This window comes from Podarcis melisellensis (genome assembly GCF_964234715.1).
Source record: "Podarcis melisellensis genome assembly, chromosome: 12".
Classification (NCBI taxonomy): domain Eukaryota; kingdom Metazoa; phylum Chordata; class Lepidosauria; order Squamata; family Lacertidae; genus Podarcis; species Podarcis melisellensis.
In genome coordinates, this window is record NC_138544.1 from 42,322,031 (window position 1) to 42,342,815 (window position 20,785).

Sequence of the window (20,785 nt, forward strand, 5' to 3'; positions counted from 1 at the left end):
TCCCCGTTAAAGGGGTTTCTGAAGGGAGGCTTTGACCGTACGCCGAAAGGTCGTCATTGCTCTCCCTTGCGGAGGCAGTGTAACGGGGGCGGCTATCTCTGCTTGAACATATGTTCTCCAGAGCTGGCCCATCCCCCCCACACACACTGGATAGCCCTGATGCTCCCTAGGTCCCCGGTTAGGGACTGGGGAGGGAGAACGCCCAATGCCTGAGCCATGGTCTACCCACATTTGAAATTTAATAAAGTTGTGGCCAATTTAATCCCATAGCACGTTGTCTTGAGTCGTTATTCCACATGACGGGGGGGACCGCTCGAGATCTGGGGACTCCGCCTGTCCACGCAAAGCCCTAGGCTCAGTGATTTAGACCACAGCGCCACCCGCGTCCCATATAGAAAACCATAGTTATACAGAATTCAATTTCTCAAGTTTCTAACACATGCATAGAACAGGGGTGGGACAACTGCAACCCATAACTGTCTACATTGCCAACTAGGGTGGGTGGGGGTAAATACCATTATTGCCTAGAGAGCACCATTGGTCGTGTGGGTGGAGGCATTTTCAGGCTGGGGAATCTCAGCTGGTGAGGGAAGGGACTCTATAGAAGCTTTTGTCACTTGCTCTTACCTTGTAAACTGGTTGAAATTCTTGTGTAACAGCAAATATTATTTGAATATTATTGTCATTTAGCTTCTGAACAAGGTGTGCAATGGAGGGATAATCCTGAAGAATGAAGTTTACATTTTATATATACTTGAATTTCACACACAATAACATTCTTATATACAATTTTCTATACAAACATAAGCAAGAGCAAACAAAAGAGTCAAAAACAATTATTTAAAAAGCAATCCATCAACTCTCATTAACAGAAGCCTCTAAGTCTCAGATTCTTCATTCTTATCAAAGCCTTACTTAAGGCTTTTTCTTGTATTTTGCCAGTTAAATAAATGTTCTCCAGTTTTTGGGTTTCTCTGGATTCAGAAAAGGAGTTTTAGCAAAGTAGGATAACTTGGTTTTAAAATAGGCAAACCAAACTTGGCATTCTTCCTCCATGAAGAAAAATGTGAAGGCTACTATATCAAAATTAAAAATCTCTACCTGTTTTTACATACAAGCTCTGCTAGCACTGGTCCATGAAAGCTTACAGACCCTGCTATTTTAAAATTATAAGCTAAACTTTTAATGGGTGTTCTTCTCAAAGCATTCTTCAACATTGGGGGGGGAGAGTATACTGGGATTGTCTCCCATTTCTACACGTGTGTATATTTGCGTGTATGTGTGTGTGTGTGTGTGTGTGTGTGAGAGAGAGAGAGAGAGAGAGAGAGGCACACATACACAATAACATACATGTAAACACAAAATTAAACATTCTCTTAAGCATACTTACATAATAATGGCTCATTGTGTACATATTGTTATCTAAATGACATCGCCCGTCATTTGGCAAGATAATTCCTCCAAGTTTCCCATCTCCAGCAAAATGAAATCCAGCATCCGTAGAAAATACCAACAACCGAGTGACATTTCTCCATCCAAGTTTTGACTTGAAAAGAAATTATATATATATATATATATATATATATATATATATATATATATATATATATATATATAGCATAGATCATTGTAAAAGAATATGGTAGCAGAGAAAACTGAAAAATGAGTGATCAGTATCCCCATGGATTTTTTTAGCAAATATAAGCTCTCCTCCCATCACTACTGTACAGTTTTGATAGTAGCTTCAGGAACATGTGCATGACATAAAAACATAATGTGGGAAGAAGCCACCTGAACACATCCGGAAGTGACAGCTGGGATGTGTTAGCACTAGGATACAGGTGCTCCAGCTCAATTCAATGAGGTCAAGAGGCATGCAGAAATGACCATGCAACCTTTGCAACTGGAGATTGACTCAGAAAGTTTCAAAGCAGTGTACAAGGGGGAGGATTCCACTTGTACACTGAAGTCGCCTTCCCAATTCCCTCTGAAAATTGCTGGGGGATTTGAGCTGGGTTCTCTCAAAATACACTGCTGGCTAACAACTACTAGAACTGAAAATCAGCATCTAGACTTTATAGAAGCGAGACCAGAAGCAGTAGACGAGAGGGTCTGCAAATCATAGACTGGTGACTGAAACCTTTTGTTGTTGTTGTTGAACAGAGAGAGAGAGTGCACAATGACCACGCCTTCTGTTTCCTGTGCCAGAGCTGCAACAAACAAACCCTTATGAGTACACATGTGGTTGAATGCCTTTTAAGGATTCCCACTGGCTTTTAACTGCTTATCATTGTACCTTTTCAATATTTGTGTCCAAGAAGTTAAATTAACACTTTTGATCCATTAAATCTGAATAACAGCCAAGGGTCTACAAGTCAATTGCATTTATAGTAATATCCAAAAGAAATTAAAATACACTTACACCACAAACAGCAACCTGCATTATTGCATCAAATCCACCTTCAGGAGAATCCAGATTGCCAGAAATCTGTTGGTCACCTACAAGCTTATTGAACAGATTTCCATCGCTGGTAAAGTTGAGTACATTCCTGTAGCTAAAAGGGCTTGTGCAGTTAAGGTCAACGGTGCATGGGTTCTTGAGTTTGTCTTGTGTAGTTTGTTCAACTAAAGAGCCAAAACCTGAGAGAGAGGACATACAATGGAACTCTATTAGTTCTGAGAGCAATACCCTATGGAGAAGGCACCAAGTTGCAGGGCAGGTTGCACTATAGCAAAAGACATTCTTTTTCATCAGGAAACAATGGGAAGCTTGGTCTACCAGGTAATGAAGTGTCCAGGAGGAAGTGGTTCTGAAGGGTCAGAACTCACCCTTAGCAAGGGTTATACTGAATGCCTTCTACACAGCAGACATGTTTGGAAACCCAGAGAGGCTATCTGGTTGTCATGTGTCATGTGGGTTTCTTTTGTGCATGTGTTCATCCCAAAAGGAAGGATATATTGCATGGAAGGAGTGCTATGAACTGGGACCATGTAGACACTTTACTTTCTCAAGAGGCTGTATATGAAACCCAGTAGGAATTCCAATGTTTACATAGAAGCCAATCAACGTTGGGTTGTATTCAACCAAGTCCTACTTAAGAGTAGATCCATTCAAACTACTCATTAGGTATGTCCAGAAACTTTAGTGGGTCTATTCTGAGGACTAGCTTTGAATACTATGTGTTAAGTTTGTACATGACTTAAGTTTTCTTCAGAACAAAAGCATTGACAATAAACTTGATTAACTTAAGTCTACTGATCCCAATTAGTCTACTCTGAGTATGCCTTAAATTTGATGCAACCTATTATAATCCTTGCTTCCACTAGCTTGCATATAGGCTCTCAGGTTTGCTCTATCCAAATATGTTTTTATCCAGCAGCAATCTAATACAGAATCTATGTTATAAAAGTATGCATTTTCTTCTCCTAGTACAAACTTACTAAATCATGTTTATATTTCTGAGCACATGCATATTACACATGTATATGTCTCTTTACATTTTGACATGATGAACAGAACTAAAGAAAAGCAAGCCCTAATTTGTAATGATCTTAAACAAAATTATTTACCAATTCGAAAGTCTGAAGTTATATTCTTCATTTTACTCATGAGAGAAGTTCCAAGGCTTTTCACATTCTCCAAGTCATCTTTCATCGAGTAGGAGAGATCCATAAGGTAATAAAGATCAATGGGATAATCTTCAGCTCTCTTAAATTTTAATGAAAATATCTGTGGTTCCCCTAATCCCAGAAAAAGAAATAAAAGCTTTAAAGCAAAAATTCCATAATGTCACTAGACAGTAAGCATGCTAAACATGTAAGTGCACTGACACTTCCACCCTATGCTTAGTGCCTCTGTCTTGCTAGAATATATCCTTGAGCTGTGATGCCACCTCTTCCTTGCCTGGATAGAGGGCAAAGATATGTGTGTGAGGTGTCAGCTTATTTTAAAACCTCTTTGGCATAGGTGGAAAATAGTTCACTGTACTAAGTCACACCTGTTGCTCCACCCACATTTGCCTTAGGTCCTGCACACCAATGGCACATGGCAGATGGCCCTTTATTCCAACATAGGGGGAGGGTTCGGGGCCTTGCCACACAAGTATAGCTCTGAGGGGAACATTGGGATCTCCTAACAAGGATTCTTTGGGAGAAGCCATGACTGCTTCAAGTGGCATGATCATGAATTCAACGTACAGTGCAGATGGGGCCCAAATCTACTTAGGAGGATACTTCCAATTGGATAATCCAGTTGCTGTTTCCAATAGTAAACACATTTTTTTGTACATTTCCAGTTCCTGCTCACTAGGCACTCCAAAATATGTATCGCAGTTATCAATGCCTGGGGCACATTCTGTGTTTCCTCTGAGCAGTTCCAAAGCACTTTCAGGGTGAAGAAAAGCATTTTTGACCCCAAATCAATCTTAAACCATTTATGCATGTACCAAAATTGTTTTGAAAGCCGCAATATTCTGGAAATTATCCCACACCATGTTTCATGAAGACTGGTCATTTAAGAGCTTCAGATGCGTTTCTTGAATAGGGTAAGTTGAATGTTCATGTGCAAAAGTGTCTGTCCAAAGGAATTTGAGTTGCCGTTCTGACCAATGCTGCTCAAGGCAATATACTTAAGGTGGGGAAACCACTAGAAAATCAAGGTACAATGGCTTGATCAAGGTACAATGTTCCCACCTGTTGAAGCTGGATCTATCTATCTGTCATCTATCTATCATCTATCTATCTAATCTATCACCTATCTATTTATCTATCTATATCTATCATCTATCTATCTATCTATCTATCTATCTATCTATCTATCTATCTATCATCTATCTATCTATCTATCATCTATCATCATCTATCTATATCATCATCTATCTATCATCTATCTAAATGTTTTGACAGTTCTAGTCAATTTCTTGAATAATGGTGAGAACATAAGGAAAAAGACATCACTGTTAATCTGACATCCTTAGATTTGGAAACAAATGGAGGAAGGAGAAAAGAAATTGAGGTCTAAACCTAATTCCAAAGAGATTTTAAGGGAAATAAAGTATTATCAGACTCAATACATGGAATTGGTGAACGAGGAGATAGAATGGAAAATAAAACAAATGAGGCAAAAAACTTTTGAATCAGCAGACAAATGTGGGAAACTCCTGTCATGGCAATTGAAAAAAAGACAAAAGTTGAATACGGTGACATCGCTCGAAGTGGAAGGTAAACATCTTAATAAGCCAAATGAGATCAGTAATTGTTTTCAAAGTTTTTTCAAGAAGTTATATGCTCAAGGGCCAAAGAAAGAACAAGAGATTGAAGACTTCATCAAAAAGTATGGCCTATCAAAGATTCCGGAAAAGAGTAAGAGGATTTTAAATGAGAAAATCACAGACCAAGAAATAGAGGGTGCCATCCAAAGTATGCAATTGGGGAAATCACCAGGACCAGATGGGCTGACTGCGAGATATTATAAGGCACTGAAGGAATGGCTGATACAACCACTGAAAGAAGTTTGTAACCAAATTTTGGAGGGGAAAAAGGCTCCCGAATCGTGGAAAGAAGCATTCATCTCACTTATACCGAAGACAGAAACTGAGAAACATCAAGTTAAGAACTACCGCCCTATATCACTTTTAAATGTGGATTACAAAATCTTTGCAGACATTTTAGCAAAAAGATTTTAAAAAGTGTTACAAGAGGAGATTCATAAAGACCAAACAGGCTTTCTCCCTGGGAGACATATGTCAGACATGTGAGGAATATTATAGACATTTTGGAACTGTTGGAGTCTGACATTAATAGAAAAGCAGTTTTGATTTTTGTGGATGCGGAGAAAGCCTTTGACAACATTTGTTGGAGTTTCATGAAGAGGAATCTCCAAGGGATGGGGGTAGGCCAAAATTTTGAAAATGGTATAGGTGCTATATATTCTGAACAAAGAGCTAAACTAATTGTGAATGGTATGGTTATGGACGAAATCCCAATAGAAAAAGGGACACGACAGGGATGCCCATTGTCCCCTCTATTGTTTATATCAGCCCTGGAGGTACTGTTGAATATGATTAGAAGGGACCAGCAGGTAGAAGGAATAAGATTGGGAACAAAGCATTACAAGTTGAGGGCATTTGCAGATGATCTAGTTCTGACTTTGCAACAACCTGAAGCCAGCACAAAAAGAATTTTAGAACTTATTGAAGAATTTGGTCAAGTGGCAGGTTTTAAATTAAATAAGCAAAAGACAAAGGTGTTGGGGAAAAATCTGACGCTGGGGGAAAAAGAGAATTTTCAAAGGGAAACCGGTTTGGAAATAACAAAAAAAGTTAAATATCTGGGGGTGAATTTAACATCTAAAAATGTGAATCTATTTAAAGATAACTATGAGAAATGTTGGTTGGAAGTTAAGAAAGATTTTGACACATGGTCTAGGTTGAAACTTTCCTTGTTAGGCCGAATTGCTGTTATTAAGATGAACGTATTGCCGAGATTGTTGTTTTTATTCCAGACACTGCAAATTTTGGATAAGATGGACTGTTTCAAGAGGTGGCAGAAAGATGTATCTAATTTTGTCTGGCAGGGCAAAAAGCCCAGAATAAAATTCAAAATCTTAACAGATGCAAAGGATAGAGGGGGCTTCGCCCTGCCGGACTTAAGACTTTATTATGAAGCAGCAGCTTTTTGCTGGCTGAAACAATGGCTACTTCTTGAGAATACAGACATCTTAGATTTAGAAGGATATGATAATAATTTCGGCTGGCACGCATATTTATGGTATGACAAGGTAAAGGTGCACAGAGGTTTCAAAAACCACATTGTCAGAAAAGCATTGTTTAATGTATGGAACCGATATAAAGATTTGTTGGAGAACAAAACCCCCAGGTGGTTGTCACCCCTGGAAGCCAAGGCGGTAAAAAAACTCAATATGGATCCAGACTGGCCAAAATACGGTGAAATCATAGAATATGATGGTGAAAAGATTAAATTACAGAGTATGGAGAAATTGAAACCTAAAGTCCGAGACTGGTTACATTACCAGCAGATTAATGAGACGTTCAAGCAAGACAGGAAAGTAGGATTTCAGAAGGAGAGGTCAAAGTTAGAAACAGAATTATTGGAGCCCAATACTAAGATTCTGTCTAGAATGTATAATTTGTTGCTGAAATGGAACACACAGGATGAAACAGTAAAATCAGCGATGATTAAATGGGCACAAGACATTGGTCATGAGATTATGTTTGCAGACTGGGAAAGGTTATGGAACACAGACATTAAGTTTACGGCATGTAGTGCCTTAAAAGAGAACATAATGAAAATGATCTATAGGTGGTACATGACCCCAACCAGGCTAGCAAAGATATATCATTTGCCCAATAATAATTGCTGGAAATGTAATGAATGTGAAGGAACCTTTTACCACCTTTGGTGGACCTGCCCAAAGATTAAGGCCTACTGGGAGATGATCTATAATGAAATTAAGAAAATCCTTAAGTGGACATTTGTTAAGAAACCGGAGGCTTTTCTCTTGGGCATGGTCGGCCAAACGGTACCAAGGGAAGACAGAACATTCTTCATGTATGCAACCACGGCGGCAAGAATTCTACTGGCAAAGTATTGGAAGACTCAAGAACTACCTACTCTGGAAGAATGGCAAATCAAGGTGACAGAATTTATGGGACTGGCTGAGATGACCGGCAGGATCCGTGACCAGAGGAGAGAGACGGTGGAAGAGGACTGGAGGAAGTTTAAAATCTATCTTAAGAATTGTTGTAAAACTTTGGAATGTTAAAATGTTAAAAGGTATGAGATACAGAATTATAGCGGTTAAATTTGAAATATGAGAAAAACTTAAGGAAAAAGAGTTTTGAAATCGATCAAAGGTTTGCTAAGAATTAACACTTTAAAACTAAGGATGCAGTGAAGGGGAGGTTTGGGGAAGTCACATTAGTGTTAGTTTGTGTTGTTTTGTTGTTGTTGTTTTTGTTATGTATGTTCCTGTTATTGTCTATGTTGGTGAAAATGAATAAAAATATTTTAAAAAATAATAATAATCTGACATCCTTACCTATTCGCAGCTTTAATTGTACTTGCTGTGGTTGAATCTGAGTAATGTCTTCCGGTTTAAGATTCTCAGCAGCCCCTTTGACACGATTGGTTACTTTCTTGTTTTTCAACATAGCTTGTGAGCCGCTGGGATTTACTATTTCATCTGGAGGGCAGCCCTTAGTTTTTAAAACTTCCAAATCATCACATCGTGTTGAAGTAGATTCTCCTTCTTGAAAGAAGGTCTAGCAAACATAAACAAAATCAGGTTCTAAATTGTTCACAGTAGGTTCATCTCCAACTATACTACCATCGTGGTTCATTCAGCATACAATTCAAAACACCACTGACATTGTAAAAACCAAATCTGATTTTCATTTTGTATTGTTATATTAGTTGCAGGAGGGGATCACCTTCAGTAAAGGTATGTTTTCAGAAATGCAAAGATACACACAGCATGGTACAGCAAAGTCTAATTGTTAATTTTGTACTAAACTGTAATATTGTTCCAAATGTTATCTTAGCTGTTTTACTATTTTTAATAGCTCCTTGGAAGATAATTGAAAGCAGCAAAAAATGGAATGGAATTCAGCAATGTTTTAGTGATGAGCAGTTCAGAGTAAACTAGCTTGACAGTAGTTTTCAAGAAAGATGCTGAAGTGGGCTTGGTAGGTTTCAAAGCTACCACCTGTCCCTGCAAGGAAGCCCTGGGGGAAGGGTCGAGATGCAAGGGCCTAGCAGAGCTAGCAAAAACAGGAGACAGCTGCAGGATGGGCAGGGCAGACTGTAAGGGCACAGACTCAGAAAGGGAGTCATGACACCGGCGTGGGTCACGGTTGCAACCACAATCTACAAGGAGAGGAGGAGAATGAAAGAGATGTGAGGCAGACTCAGAGAGGAAGAAGTCCTAGCGTTTGAAAGAAAGGGCTCTTGCTTCCAGCAGAGGGGTGTGTGATGCAGCAGTAAAGCCAAAACCAGCCGGGCTCTTGCCTGGAGCCAAGTGCCAGAGAGGCAGAGGAGACATGGCAGGAACTGAACTCCAGAGACAACACAGCCAGAAAAACAGCACGGCTGTGGGACAAAATTAAGTGTTTAGTCCAGGCACAAAAAGAAAGATCCAACAGCAAATCTGATGGGGGGGGGGGCTGCACATTGTCATTGTTAGTGTGCCTGCAACTGTGAGGAACAGACCAAAACTAGGAAGGTTTTATACATAATTTTAGTGAGATCACTTTTGAAGGGAGGGAGGGAATAATGCATTCATTTGATGAAGAGCTACCCCATCATAGCTCTCAGTCCTGGAGGACCTGCCCCCTGCCTTGCAAGCATTTTTTTACCTGGCCTGAGAGCTACAAAAGCTGAGGCTGCTGAACAGAATCTTGGGTTGGGGTGGTTTTGGGGGGAGAAGCAAGGAGTTGTTGCTGTTGATTTATTGTATCTTTATTTTAGATATTGTTGTGCTATATGTGGAAACTGTTCTGTTAGCTTGTGGTTTTTTTAAAACGATTTATTCATTGTTTAGGACTTCTGTTGTTATGTATTTTTTCATGCTGTAAGCTGCCTTGAGCATGGTTAGAAGGAAGAAAGGCAGCATACAAACAAAATTATGTATGTATGTATGTATGTATGTGTGTGTGTGTGTACCTTCAAGTGTGGAGGATGCCAAAAGTTAGATTCTTTCCTCTTGGAAATAAGTACACAATACACATGTGTAGCATCTTGATAAGAACATACACTAGTGGCCAAAATTGTATTTCCATTGATATATAATTTTATGCTATTACTCAAAAAAAAAGTGGTATTATTAGCCATCATTGCCAAAACAAGATGACACCTGACTGGCTCTCTAAACATTCCTTTTTTCGGGTTATTTGGATATAACTTTTGATAGAATATAGATAATGGAACAATCTTTGTTGCATTACATTCTCCATTAAATTATCTTTCCATTGATATATAATTTTAAGGTATTACTTAAAAAACAACAACCAACCAACCCTCAAAAATACACTTTCTCCAAAAAGGTTTCCACAATTTTGGTCACTAGTATAGGAAGCTGAATGTCCCCCCCCCCCCCCCGGTCAGAATCGTTGTCTATCTAGCCCAGAGTTCTCTGCTTGGGCTGATAGCATTTCTCTGGTGTCTGAGGAAGAGGTGTTTCACATCAGCTAGCTGCTTGACCTTTTTAAACTAGAGATCCCAGGGGCTGGGACTGGGACCCTCTCCATGCAAACCGTAGGACTCTGCCACTCAGCTATGGCTCGTTCCCCCTATTTTAAATATATAGGAGCCCCAGAGGAAAATGCCAGACAGGTTCCTGAGGAAGTACACTCAAAGCAGCCCATCGGAGACCCAGAATGGAACAGTGAGTCATTGCTGTCTGCTGGTTTACATGACCACACGACCAAACAGCCAATACCTGACACTTTGCATGTAAAATCCAATGAAGAACCATTATTATATGCTACAGCACAAAAGCAATTTGTGTTTTATCACTTTCACACACACGGATGTGGCTGGAAGTAATTTCTGTAAGAGGATGACCAAGAGGACAGGAACTGCTCTTTGCTGTATCTGTTAGACAGCCCAGTTCATACATTGTATTTATCCCCTGAAGTTTATTGGGAAAACACCAGTGAACAAAACAGCAAACCAAGTACAAATTGTGCAAGCAGTGGAAAAACAAAAAGGGGTCAAGTTACCGTAAGTTTTGCCTTTTCTGGCTTCAACATACAACATACCATACTACTGTAATTTATTTGACTTCTTCACTGTAAGGTTCCAAGGCAGGCTGCAGGAATTCAACAGTTTAAAACAAATTATGCTCACAGCAGTAGAGTGGGTCCTGAAAATATACACCTCGGGTGTCAAAGGCCAGGGCAAAGTGGCAAAGCAGAATACAGGTATTTTATTTTGGAGGGTGGAAACACAGGAAGCTATTCATGGTTCAGTGGAAACTGTAGCTGTCAGAAGCAGGGCTCTAGCCTAGTCTTCTCTTCAACATTTTGCTTTTATCATTAAAAAAAATTATATCCCACTCTTTGTAGGGACACAGGTGGCGCTGTGGGTTAAAGCCTCAGCGCCTAGGACTTGCCGATGGAAAGGTCGGCGGTTCGAATCCCTGCTGCGGGGTGCGCTCCCGCTGCTCGGTCCCAGCGCCTGCCAACCTAGCAGTTCGAAAGCACCTCTGGGTGCAAGTAGATAAATAGGGACCGCTTACCAGCGGGAAGGTAAACGGCGTTTCCGTGTGCGGCTCTGGCTCGCCAGAGCAGCGATGTCACGCTGGCCACGTGACCCGGAAGTGTCTCCGGACAGCGCTGGCCCCTGGCCTCTTGAGTGAGATGGGCGCACAACCCCAGAGTCTGTCAAGACTGGCCCGTACGGGCAGGGGTACCTTTACCTTTACCTTTACCTTTGTCTGTAGACTTTAGGATGGGTTATGGCAATCAAAAACAAAACTATTAATCACAATTTAAAAAACAAGTTATGTACATTATGTCTTCTCAGTATCTCATGAGTCAAAAGGCCTGTAAAAGATGGGCATTTTCAGTTATCCCTGTGCATGGATTTTTGTTATTTTTGCTGCTGTTGTTTCGGAGAAGTAGTCAAGCATGCAAGTCCTGATCTGCAGTCTGAAATAGTACATTCCATACAGAGGTTTAACCACCTCTGTGAAACTGGGCCTAAGGATTGTATCAGAACTTAGGAGTCAGGACATTCCAGAAGTCAAACTAGATTTAAAACGCACAGAAAATTCTGTTTCCCTGTCCACCTGCTTTGTCTGCAGCTAAAGTTACTGCCCTTCTAATATCACCAGGAGAATATAATTAAATCCAGACAGAGAGACTCCGGAGTGGAATGATTTTAAATAACTATGAGGGAAAACTTGAAAGGGGCAGATAGCAATTGCTTCTAGATAATCAGGGCAATGTGAATCATTTCAGAGAATTTGCCTCTCTACCTCCTTCAACTGGAATTCAAGAGACCTCACACTATTTCATGCATACAAGTCAACTACTTATGTCCACATGACAAACACCCCTGTCCCTGTGTAGGGAAGGGGGCATGGATAAACAGCAGTGTGAACTAAGCTACATATATGGATACAGCCAGTAGTGCCAATCTGATCATTACAGTTGGAAAGTAGAAGAGTTGGGGCGGGGAGAAATGGAGAACAGTGACAGCATACTATTTGATAGATAACTTGTAAATAAGTCAATATATTTCAACTGATGCATAAGGGACACACTTATTTTTATTCCCAATGGAGTATTAAAAGAGAGAAGTGGCAAGGAATCTTCCTTGCAAATCTGCCTGTTTCTTTCCTGCTGGTCACTGGTGAGGTGGAATCCCTTCCCTGCAAATTTAATTTGTGGACAAAGCACCTCAAATTGCACCAGGGTCTTTTTATTCTGCTGTGTGAAACAAACAGATCCATTCCATCTCCAAATCCTCTGGCACATGCAGAGGAGTTGGGAAATAAGGCAAAGGTGTTTCACCCAGATACAAACAGGGAAACTCAAATGCACTAAGAGAAGGTCTTGCTCTTGCTACTTCCTATTGTGTTTTCCAGCCCAGGTTAACAGATGATTCTTTCAAGAAGGAGAAACACAGGGTCATTTGTTGACCTACTGGTGGGCTGGAGCAAAGATAAATTTTGAGCACCTCCCAGCCCAGGTGAGTAAATGGCCCTGTCACTCTCCTGGAGAAAGCAGTCTTTCACCTTGCACCTTACAGAAACTTTAAAGCAGCACAGGAGTCCTGCTACCCATTTAATTATCACAACAATCCTGAGAGGTAATTAGGTTGAGAGTGTGTAAGGTCCCCCACGGAGTTTTATGGCCTGAGTAGTGATTAGAAACAGAGTCTCTGCATTCTTATTCCAGCACTAACCATTAGACCATACTGGCTCTCCAAAACCTTTCCATGTGTACAAAAGCATCTTCCAAAGGCACCAGGGGATCATTAAAACAAGGAAGCTTATTTCTGAGAAAAAAATCTTTGCTGGTCTTGATGCTGCTGCCAACACTGTTTCCTACCAGTTCCAGAATAACAGTGACAACAACAACAACCACAACAACAACAAACTTAACCCCCAAGCTAGGAATTGTTAATCACAAAGCCTCCACATCTCCACCACCAAAATTTTAACTGCAGCAGACTTATTGTTCACATCTGCTCTGCAAAAAAAGCTACAGATAAAATGCTACAGATAAAATGAAATAGGAAACAAAATATTACAAATGAAGTATATTTTTTAAAAATACGTACTGCACTTTTGCACCATCCACAATTTGGTCCAGCTTGTATACAATCAGCACATGATTTAGCATTAGCTTTTATACAATTGCTCCCACCTATAAGAAAATGCAAAGTTTTTTTTTAAACAAATGATAACACATACCTAACTTAATGTACTGTATAAGTAAATGTCTTACTAGCCATAAACTGAGGTTCAAACTAATCATTATATCTATAATTAACATATGATTGCAAGTGTTGTTTAACAATCAATTCCACAAGTGCTCACAGCCTAGAGAGAAAGTTGGAGCACCAATGCACATTTCTTCTGTGCCAATCATAACTCATTAATTAGGACTGCTTCACATGCCATGGAACAATCCTCCACATAAGTAAAACCATGAAAACCACAACAGTCATGCACGACAAATTGCACATGCATTCATTGCACTGCTCACACATGATGAAAAGGTGACACTAATCTAGATTTTCCAATGTATGTACAAACAGTAAAATAGATGCAGGTAGATTCCAAACATAAAGGATGAAACGGTGGAACGTAAAGATGTTCTGCAAGAGAAATTGCACCTGCATCTACTTCACTGCATGTTCGGAAAGGCTGTTTGGTTTTTCTTACTTGGAAGAATAAGAGGCGCATAACATTTCAAATGACCTGACGTGGGACAAGAGTACAATTTCAAGCTGTAGATGCAGTTAGTTCAGCATCCTTCAGATGTGGCTACACTAGAGAAATAAGAGTGTGGTTCTGAAGATACACCTCAATCTCTTCTCCAGGGCAAACACTTCCTCTGCTTACCTCCTGTTCATATGTCCTCTTTGCCAACAGTTTCAGAGACATGAGCAAAGAGGTTAAACCTATACGGATTAATGTTGTATGAAAGTGAAACAGGCAGCATTTGTCCTTGAATCAGTTTCAAAACAAGCATAGCAAGCTTACACTAGATAGCTTTGGAATTAATAGGTCACCTGCACTGTAGAATTGAAAAACAGTCTATGCTTTCTAAACCTGTACATATTTCCATTTACCTTGTTGGGCAGATCCGCAGACCACAAAGCAGTTTAATAATCCAATCCAGATGAGAAACTTGAAATTTGCCTGTAAAATAAAATATAAATAATTGAACTAGTTAACTATTTCTCTCCCTTTGTTACAAGCACTTATGTCAAGAGTATATACATAGCACTGTCAACTGCGTTGTAAAAAGAAGGTTATACATATACAGTCACTGTTTAAAATGTTGCAGTAAAAGCAGAATGAATACTGTATTCTGTCCTTCTGGAAGCAAAGCTCTACAGATCAGAAATAGGCACAAAAAACACAACATAGAAAAACAGAGACAAACACACAGATCTCATGTAACAGTATTTTTTCTTTAATTGTATTTGCATGTTTGCATATGAATTACTACTTTGAGGTTTATTCAAGTTTGTAGTATTGTATAGTTTAATTGTGGAAAGGTATTCAATATACATATAAAAAACTAGAAAAGAATTTGCAACATCCCCACATCACTGCAGTGATTCCAACTATAAATTTAAATACAGTGTTCAGCTGTAAAAACTAACTAAATAATACCTCTTTTATCACAAGTACATGAAGCACAGGGAAAATGTGGGTGTGACATTTTTTAAAAAAAGAATTTGTTATGGGTAAATACAGTGGTACCTTGGGTTAAGTATTTAATTCGTTCCGGAGGTCTGTTCTTAACCTGAAATTGTTCTTAGCCTGAAGCACCACTTTAGCTAATGGGGCCTCCAGCTGCTGCTGCGCCGCTGGAGCACGATTTCTGGGTTAGCGGAGTCTGTAACCTGAAGCGTATGTAACCTGAAGCGTATGTAACCTGAGGTACCAATGTATTGGGGGCTCTTGTACTGGGAATCTCATTTTCTCCCAACTTTGCTTGCTTTTATTGACATCTTAATTCCATGCATTTCTGATTTCTGACCAGGGAACCTCGACAAAAGATCAGGGGGATGCTGGAGACATAGTGTATCTTGATTTCAGTAAGGCTTTTGACATAGTCCACCACCATAGTCTTGTGGTAAAAACAGCTTGGAAAATGTGGATTGAAGAAGGTAAGTGTTAGGTGGATTTGTAGCTGATTGACTGACTGAACCCAAAGAGTTCCTCATTATTCTGGAACTAATGGTTCCTCATCATCCTGGGAAAAAAAGGGACAAATGGGGTGCCGCAGGGTTCCCTCCTGGGCCTGTTGTTGTTCATCTTTAGATGAAAGAACTGTGGGGATGCTCAACAAATATTGAAAAGGCTGTCTGAAAATAGACTGAAAATAGAGAAAGATTGTTTTCTCCTGCTTGGGGGGCGGGCGGGCGGGGTGGGTTAGGACTCAAATCAACAGCTTTGAGTTACTAGAAAGGATATCCCAACTGTCTCCCTTGGAAGGTGATGGGCTCTCCTTCCTTGGAGGTTTTTAAGCAGAGGTTGGATGGCCATCCGTCATGGATGCTTTAGTTGAGATTCCTGCGTTACAAGAGGTTGGACTAGATGACCCTCAGGGTACCTTCCAACTCTACAATTCTATGATGTGATGGGAACATATATAGTTTTAGCAGACTGCAAAGCACTTTGGACTGAGATGGCCTGTTTTCCAAAGCACCATAATGCATTTCAAACCAAATATTGTAGTTGAGGCAGATCTCTAATACATTTTTTGGTGACACAATAATTAGTCATGTTTTGTCATCATTTGGGTAGATGCTTACAGCCTATGCCTCACTGCCTTTAAAAACGTTAAAAGTAAGATGGTATCTCTGATTGTGCTTGCTAAATTATACCAAAGAACAGCCAATCTAGGCATTCTTCTTCCTAGTTATTTTGGCTACAATCCAATCTACATGCACAGAAAGGTTCCGCAGCAAGCTATAAAAGCCATAAAGACTTTTTGGTTTATGTTATTCTGCAACTGATGAGAGGAAAATCTTGGGAGGGGAGGGCTGCAGCATTTCTTTGCTGGGTTGCAACCAATATTATCAGAACTAGTGTGATACTAAATTTTTACTTTCATAAACTTCATTTCATGCAATTCCACCGGCTTCCATGCCATATATCAACGTGACTAAATTGCCATTTGCATGTCAGTACAATACAACACGTAGCATCAGAGTGTGACCTGCAGTCCCAATTTCAAATCTCACTTCAACAAGGCAGCCTCAGCTCTTCTTACATGGCTACGGTAAGGATTACATATGAAGTTCTTCAAACACTCTAGAGCACTATATAAATAGCAATTAGCACACACTTTTAAACTATCATAATTCCAAACAATCACTAACAGATGAGTACTTAATAGAGCGGTGTAATGCCCAAATACATACAATATTACTTATACCAAGAAATGTTTTGGTATTTTTATAGTTACCAGTAACATTCTTAATCTGAGTTTTGTCAACAATGTTAGGAGCTGTGTAAATTCATCTTTAAAACTGGGTAATGCCGCATCCCAATACAGTCGTACCTTGGTTCTCGAACGGAATCCATTCCGGAAGTCCGTTTGACTTCCAAAAACATTCGAAAACCAAGGCGTGGCTTCCAATTGGCTGCAGGAGCTTCCTGCACTCAATCGGAAGCTGTGTTGGACGTTTGGCTTCCAAAATATGTTCGCAAACCGGTAGACTCACTTCCGGGTTTGCGGCATTCGGGAGCCAAAACATTGGAGTTTCAATGCATTTGAGAACCAAGGTACGACTGTAGAGTCTTTGAAAAATTCCTATTATTATTATTAAACCTGAAATCTCTTCCATTTACTGTATACATGTTTGGAAGCCTTCTTGTCCAGTGTTGGAAGAGATGTAAATAAACCTCAAACTGTAATACAATCTATAGTGCACAGAACAGGGTTAAACACAACATAGTTAATAAGATTAAACAGTGTGTGAGTTTTTCAATAGTTAACTAAAAATCAATCAATCAATCAATCAATCAATCACATGTTAAACTCAAGGGGATAAGAGTCAATGTGCCTTTTCCCTTAGAACAATCCACACATGTTCTGAATACACAATAACTGTCCTTGCTCATTTCACCTCACTGCCAGCACCATATCTAAAATAATAAAATGATCTCATAGGGCTTTGACTTTTATATTCTATGCATGGAATTGGTTCTTGTCTATAAAACCAAATGTCATAACAAATAAATATTTAAGGCACACACACAAAGCTACACTCGCAATGCCCAGGCTTAGTTTTGTGTCCCCCCCAGCAGACCCCCCCTTGCCTGCCCCTCCTCTCCGCCGCTACCTGTGCCATGGCTGCGGTTGAGCTCAGGCTCCTCCCCAACCCTTGTCCGGGGGCTTCGAGAAGTTGGTGGCAGGGCTGAGCCTGCTTCTTCCGCCTCGCCTTTTCTTATGGCTTAAGACAGGTATTTCTACACATTGTGTAACAACTGATTAATCTTTAATACTTTAGTTAGTCTAGTTTAGTTTAGTTAGACAGGTATTTGTACATATTGTTTAACAACTGATTAATCTTTAATACTTTAGTTAGTCTATAAGACTTTAGCAGCTACAATAATAAATTAGGCGGTGATTCCATGCACAATGCTTTTAGAAATATACCCTTGTCCAGCTTTCCTCTCTACAGTACTTTAAAATAATAGTTTGCCTTTCCTTGTAACTGCAATAGCAAACATATTCCTCCCTTATATATCTTTTCCAGCATTGCCTGCACAGTTAGTTGTAGAAATTTAGATTATGGTTTCTTAGGACCATTCAGGTTTCCCCTGATTTATAGTCACACATTACAATGTTAGTAAGGGAAATGGTGTGGCTTTCAGAGAACACAAAGGGAAGTTCAAAAGGAGCTGTCAGATGTGTAGATGGGGCTCTACAGAAAGCAGAACTGCATAATTGCCTGCTCCCAATTCAAAACCACAAGTTGAGCAACCTGTGAAATTGATTTAAAAGCTGTCAGGAATAATATATAAAATATTGTCAGTTTCTGAGCCTCTGGAATACACTGTAGTCACTGTAAAAGTTTAGTTGTTGTGATCAAATATGTTTTAACAATTAATAGCTCAATTCAGTAATATTGCACCTTAATATATATTCAACCTGAAACTCCCTCTTAGTTTTAAAATAACCTGCCAGATGGGCGGAGTATAAATAATAAAATTGTTGTTGCTGCTGCTCATGTTTAAACCTAGATCTATCATTAGTTCATGACCCATTGAACATCCATCAGTCTATCTACATTTGCATTATTCCTTTTGTTACAAAAAGCCCTGTGTGGCATGTGAAAAGCTCAGTGGAGCAGCAATGAAACTATTATCAAAGGCCCTACCATCAGCCTGCAAAAGTCATACACCAGAGATCATTGTGTTCCCTGTTAGCAGTTTGCTAGCTGTAGCTGGGCCTGGGGACATCCTATTCCATAATAATAATTTTACTATTTATACCCCGCCCATCTGACTGGGTCGCCTGAGCCACTCTGGGCGGCTTTCAACATACCATATAAAAACATAATAAAACATTAAATATTTAAAAGCTTCCCTATACAGGGCTGCCTTCAGATGTCTTCCAAAGGTTGTTATATATAGTTATTTACTGTATTTATGTGAATTTAAATGAGCCTTAGAAAGCACTGCTAATAACAAGGCCAGTGGAAGTGATGATATTCCAGCTGAGCTATTTAAAATTTTAAAAGATGATGCTGTTAAGGTGCTACAGTCAATATGCCAGCAACTTTGGAAAACTCAGCAGTGGCTAGAGGATTGGAGAAGATCATTCTACATCCCAATCCCAAAGAAGGGCAGTGCCAAAGAATGCTCCAACTATTGCACAATTACACTCATTTCACACGCTAGCAAGGTTATGCTTAAAATTCTACAAGGCAGGCTTAAGCAGTATGTGGACTGAGAACACCCAGAAGTGCAAGCTGGATTTCAAAGGGGCAGAGGAACCAGAAACCAAATTGCAAACATGCGCTGGATTATGGAGAAAGCTAGAGAGTTCCAGAAAGATATCTACTTCTGCTTCATTGACTATGAAAAAGCCTTTGCCTGTGACGACCACAGCAAACTATGGGAGTGCCTGATCACCTCATCTGTCTCCTGAGAAATCTCTATGTGGGACAAGAAGCTACAGTTAGAAGTGGATATGGAGCAACTGATTGGTTCAAAATTGGGAAAGGAGTATGACAAGGCTGTATATTGTCTCCCTGCTTATTCAACTTATATGCAGAATTCATCATGCGAAAGGCTGGGCTGGATGAATCCCAAGCTGGAATTAAGATTGCCGAAAGAAATATCAACAACCACAGATATCTTCATATCACACAACCTTGATGGCAGAAAGTGAAGAGGAATTAAAGAACCTTTTAATGAGGGTGAGAGAGGAGAGCGCAAAATATGGTCTAAAGCTCAACATCAAGAAAAACGAAGATCATGGCCACTGGGTCCATCACCTCCTGGCAAATAGAAGGGGAAGAAATGGAGGCAGTGAGAGATTTTACTTTCTTGGGCTCCATGATCATTGCAGATGGTGACAGCAGCCACGAAATTAAAAGACGTCTGCTTCTTGGGAGAAAAGCAATGACAAACCTAGACAGCATCTTAAAATTAGAGACATCAACTTGCCAACAAAGATCCGTATAGTAAAAGCTATGGTTTTCCCAGTAGTGATGTATGGAAGTGAAAGCTAGACCATAAAGAAGGCTGATCGCCGAAGAATTGATGCTTTTGAATTATGGTGCTGGAGGAGACTCTTGAGAGTCCCATGGACTGCAAGAAGATCAAACCTTTCCATTCTTAAGGAAATTAGCCCTGAGTGCTCACTGGAAGGGCAGATTGTGAAGCTGAGGCTCCAATACTTTGGCCACCTCATGAGAAGAGAAGACTCCCTGGAAAAGACCCTGATGTTGGGAAAGATTGAGGGCACAAGGAGAAGGGGACGACAGAGGACGAGATGGTTGGACAGTGTTCTCGAAGCTACCAGCATGAGTTTGACCAAACTGCAGGAAGCAGTGGAAGACAGGAGTGCCTGGCGTTCTCTGGTCCATGGGGTCACGAAGAGTCAGACACGACTAAACAACTAAACAACAACAACAACAATGCGCCATCAAATCTAATGCACACCTCAATTTTTAAAACCTTGGAACCAAAAACGGTTTTTGCTGGCGAATGTAAATGCACCATCAAATCTAATGTGCACCCTAATTTTTGCAACGTAATTTGGCAAAAAAAGGTGTGCATTACATTTGAGTAAATACGGTATCTCCTTGGCATATACTGTAGTAACTTTGTTATTAACTGCCATATGCAACTATTTCTGTGATTTTTAAGATCTGTTGATGATGCCAAGAAATCCTCCCAAGCACTTAATATACTACAGCAGTTTGTGGCCTGGTGTTTTCATTCCTTTCTTGAAAACACACCAGAAAGTTTGGCACTGATACATAGTGAAATGCCAAACATATTTGCCTAGGATGCTAGGCAAAAATAGACGATTTTGGCTGGCAAAACACAATG

General features: G+C 39.9%; 1 protein-coding gene across 1 annotated transcript in view; it reads right to left on the minus strand.

Moving 5' to 3' along the window:
• The window catches only part of LOC309381141 (integrin beta-1-like), a 39,350-nt gene extending 21,767 nt beyond the window's left edge, over positions 1-17,583 (minus strand). The window contains exons 1-8 of the mRNA XM_081931702.1: positions 17,560-17,583; positions 14,326-14,395; positions 13,309-13,394; positions 8,060-8,282; positions 3,571-3,741; positions 2,423-2,640; positions 1,391-1,546; positions 628-723 (exon numbers count right to left, since the gene is read on the minus strand). Coding sequence (XP_081787828.1) covers positions 628-723; positions 1,391-1,546; positions 2,423-2,640; positions 3,571-3,741; positions 8,060-8,282; positions 13,309-13,394; positions 14,326-14,395; positions 17,560-17,568 — 1,029 coding nt within the window. The 5' untranslated portion in view covers positions 17,569-17,583. The remainder of the gene's footprint in view (positions 1-627; positions 724-1,390; positions 1,547-2,422; positions 2,641-3,570; positions 3,742-8,059; positions 8,283-13,308; positions 13,395-14,325; positions 14,396-17,559) is intronic.
• Between the last annotated feature and the right edge of the window lie 3,202 nt (positions 17,584-20,785).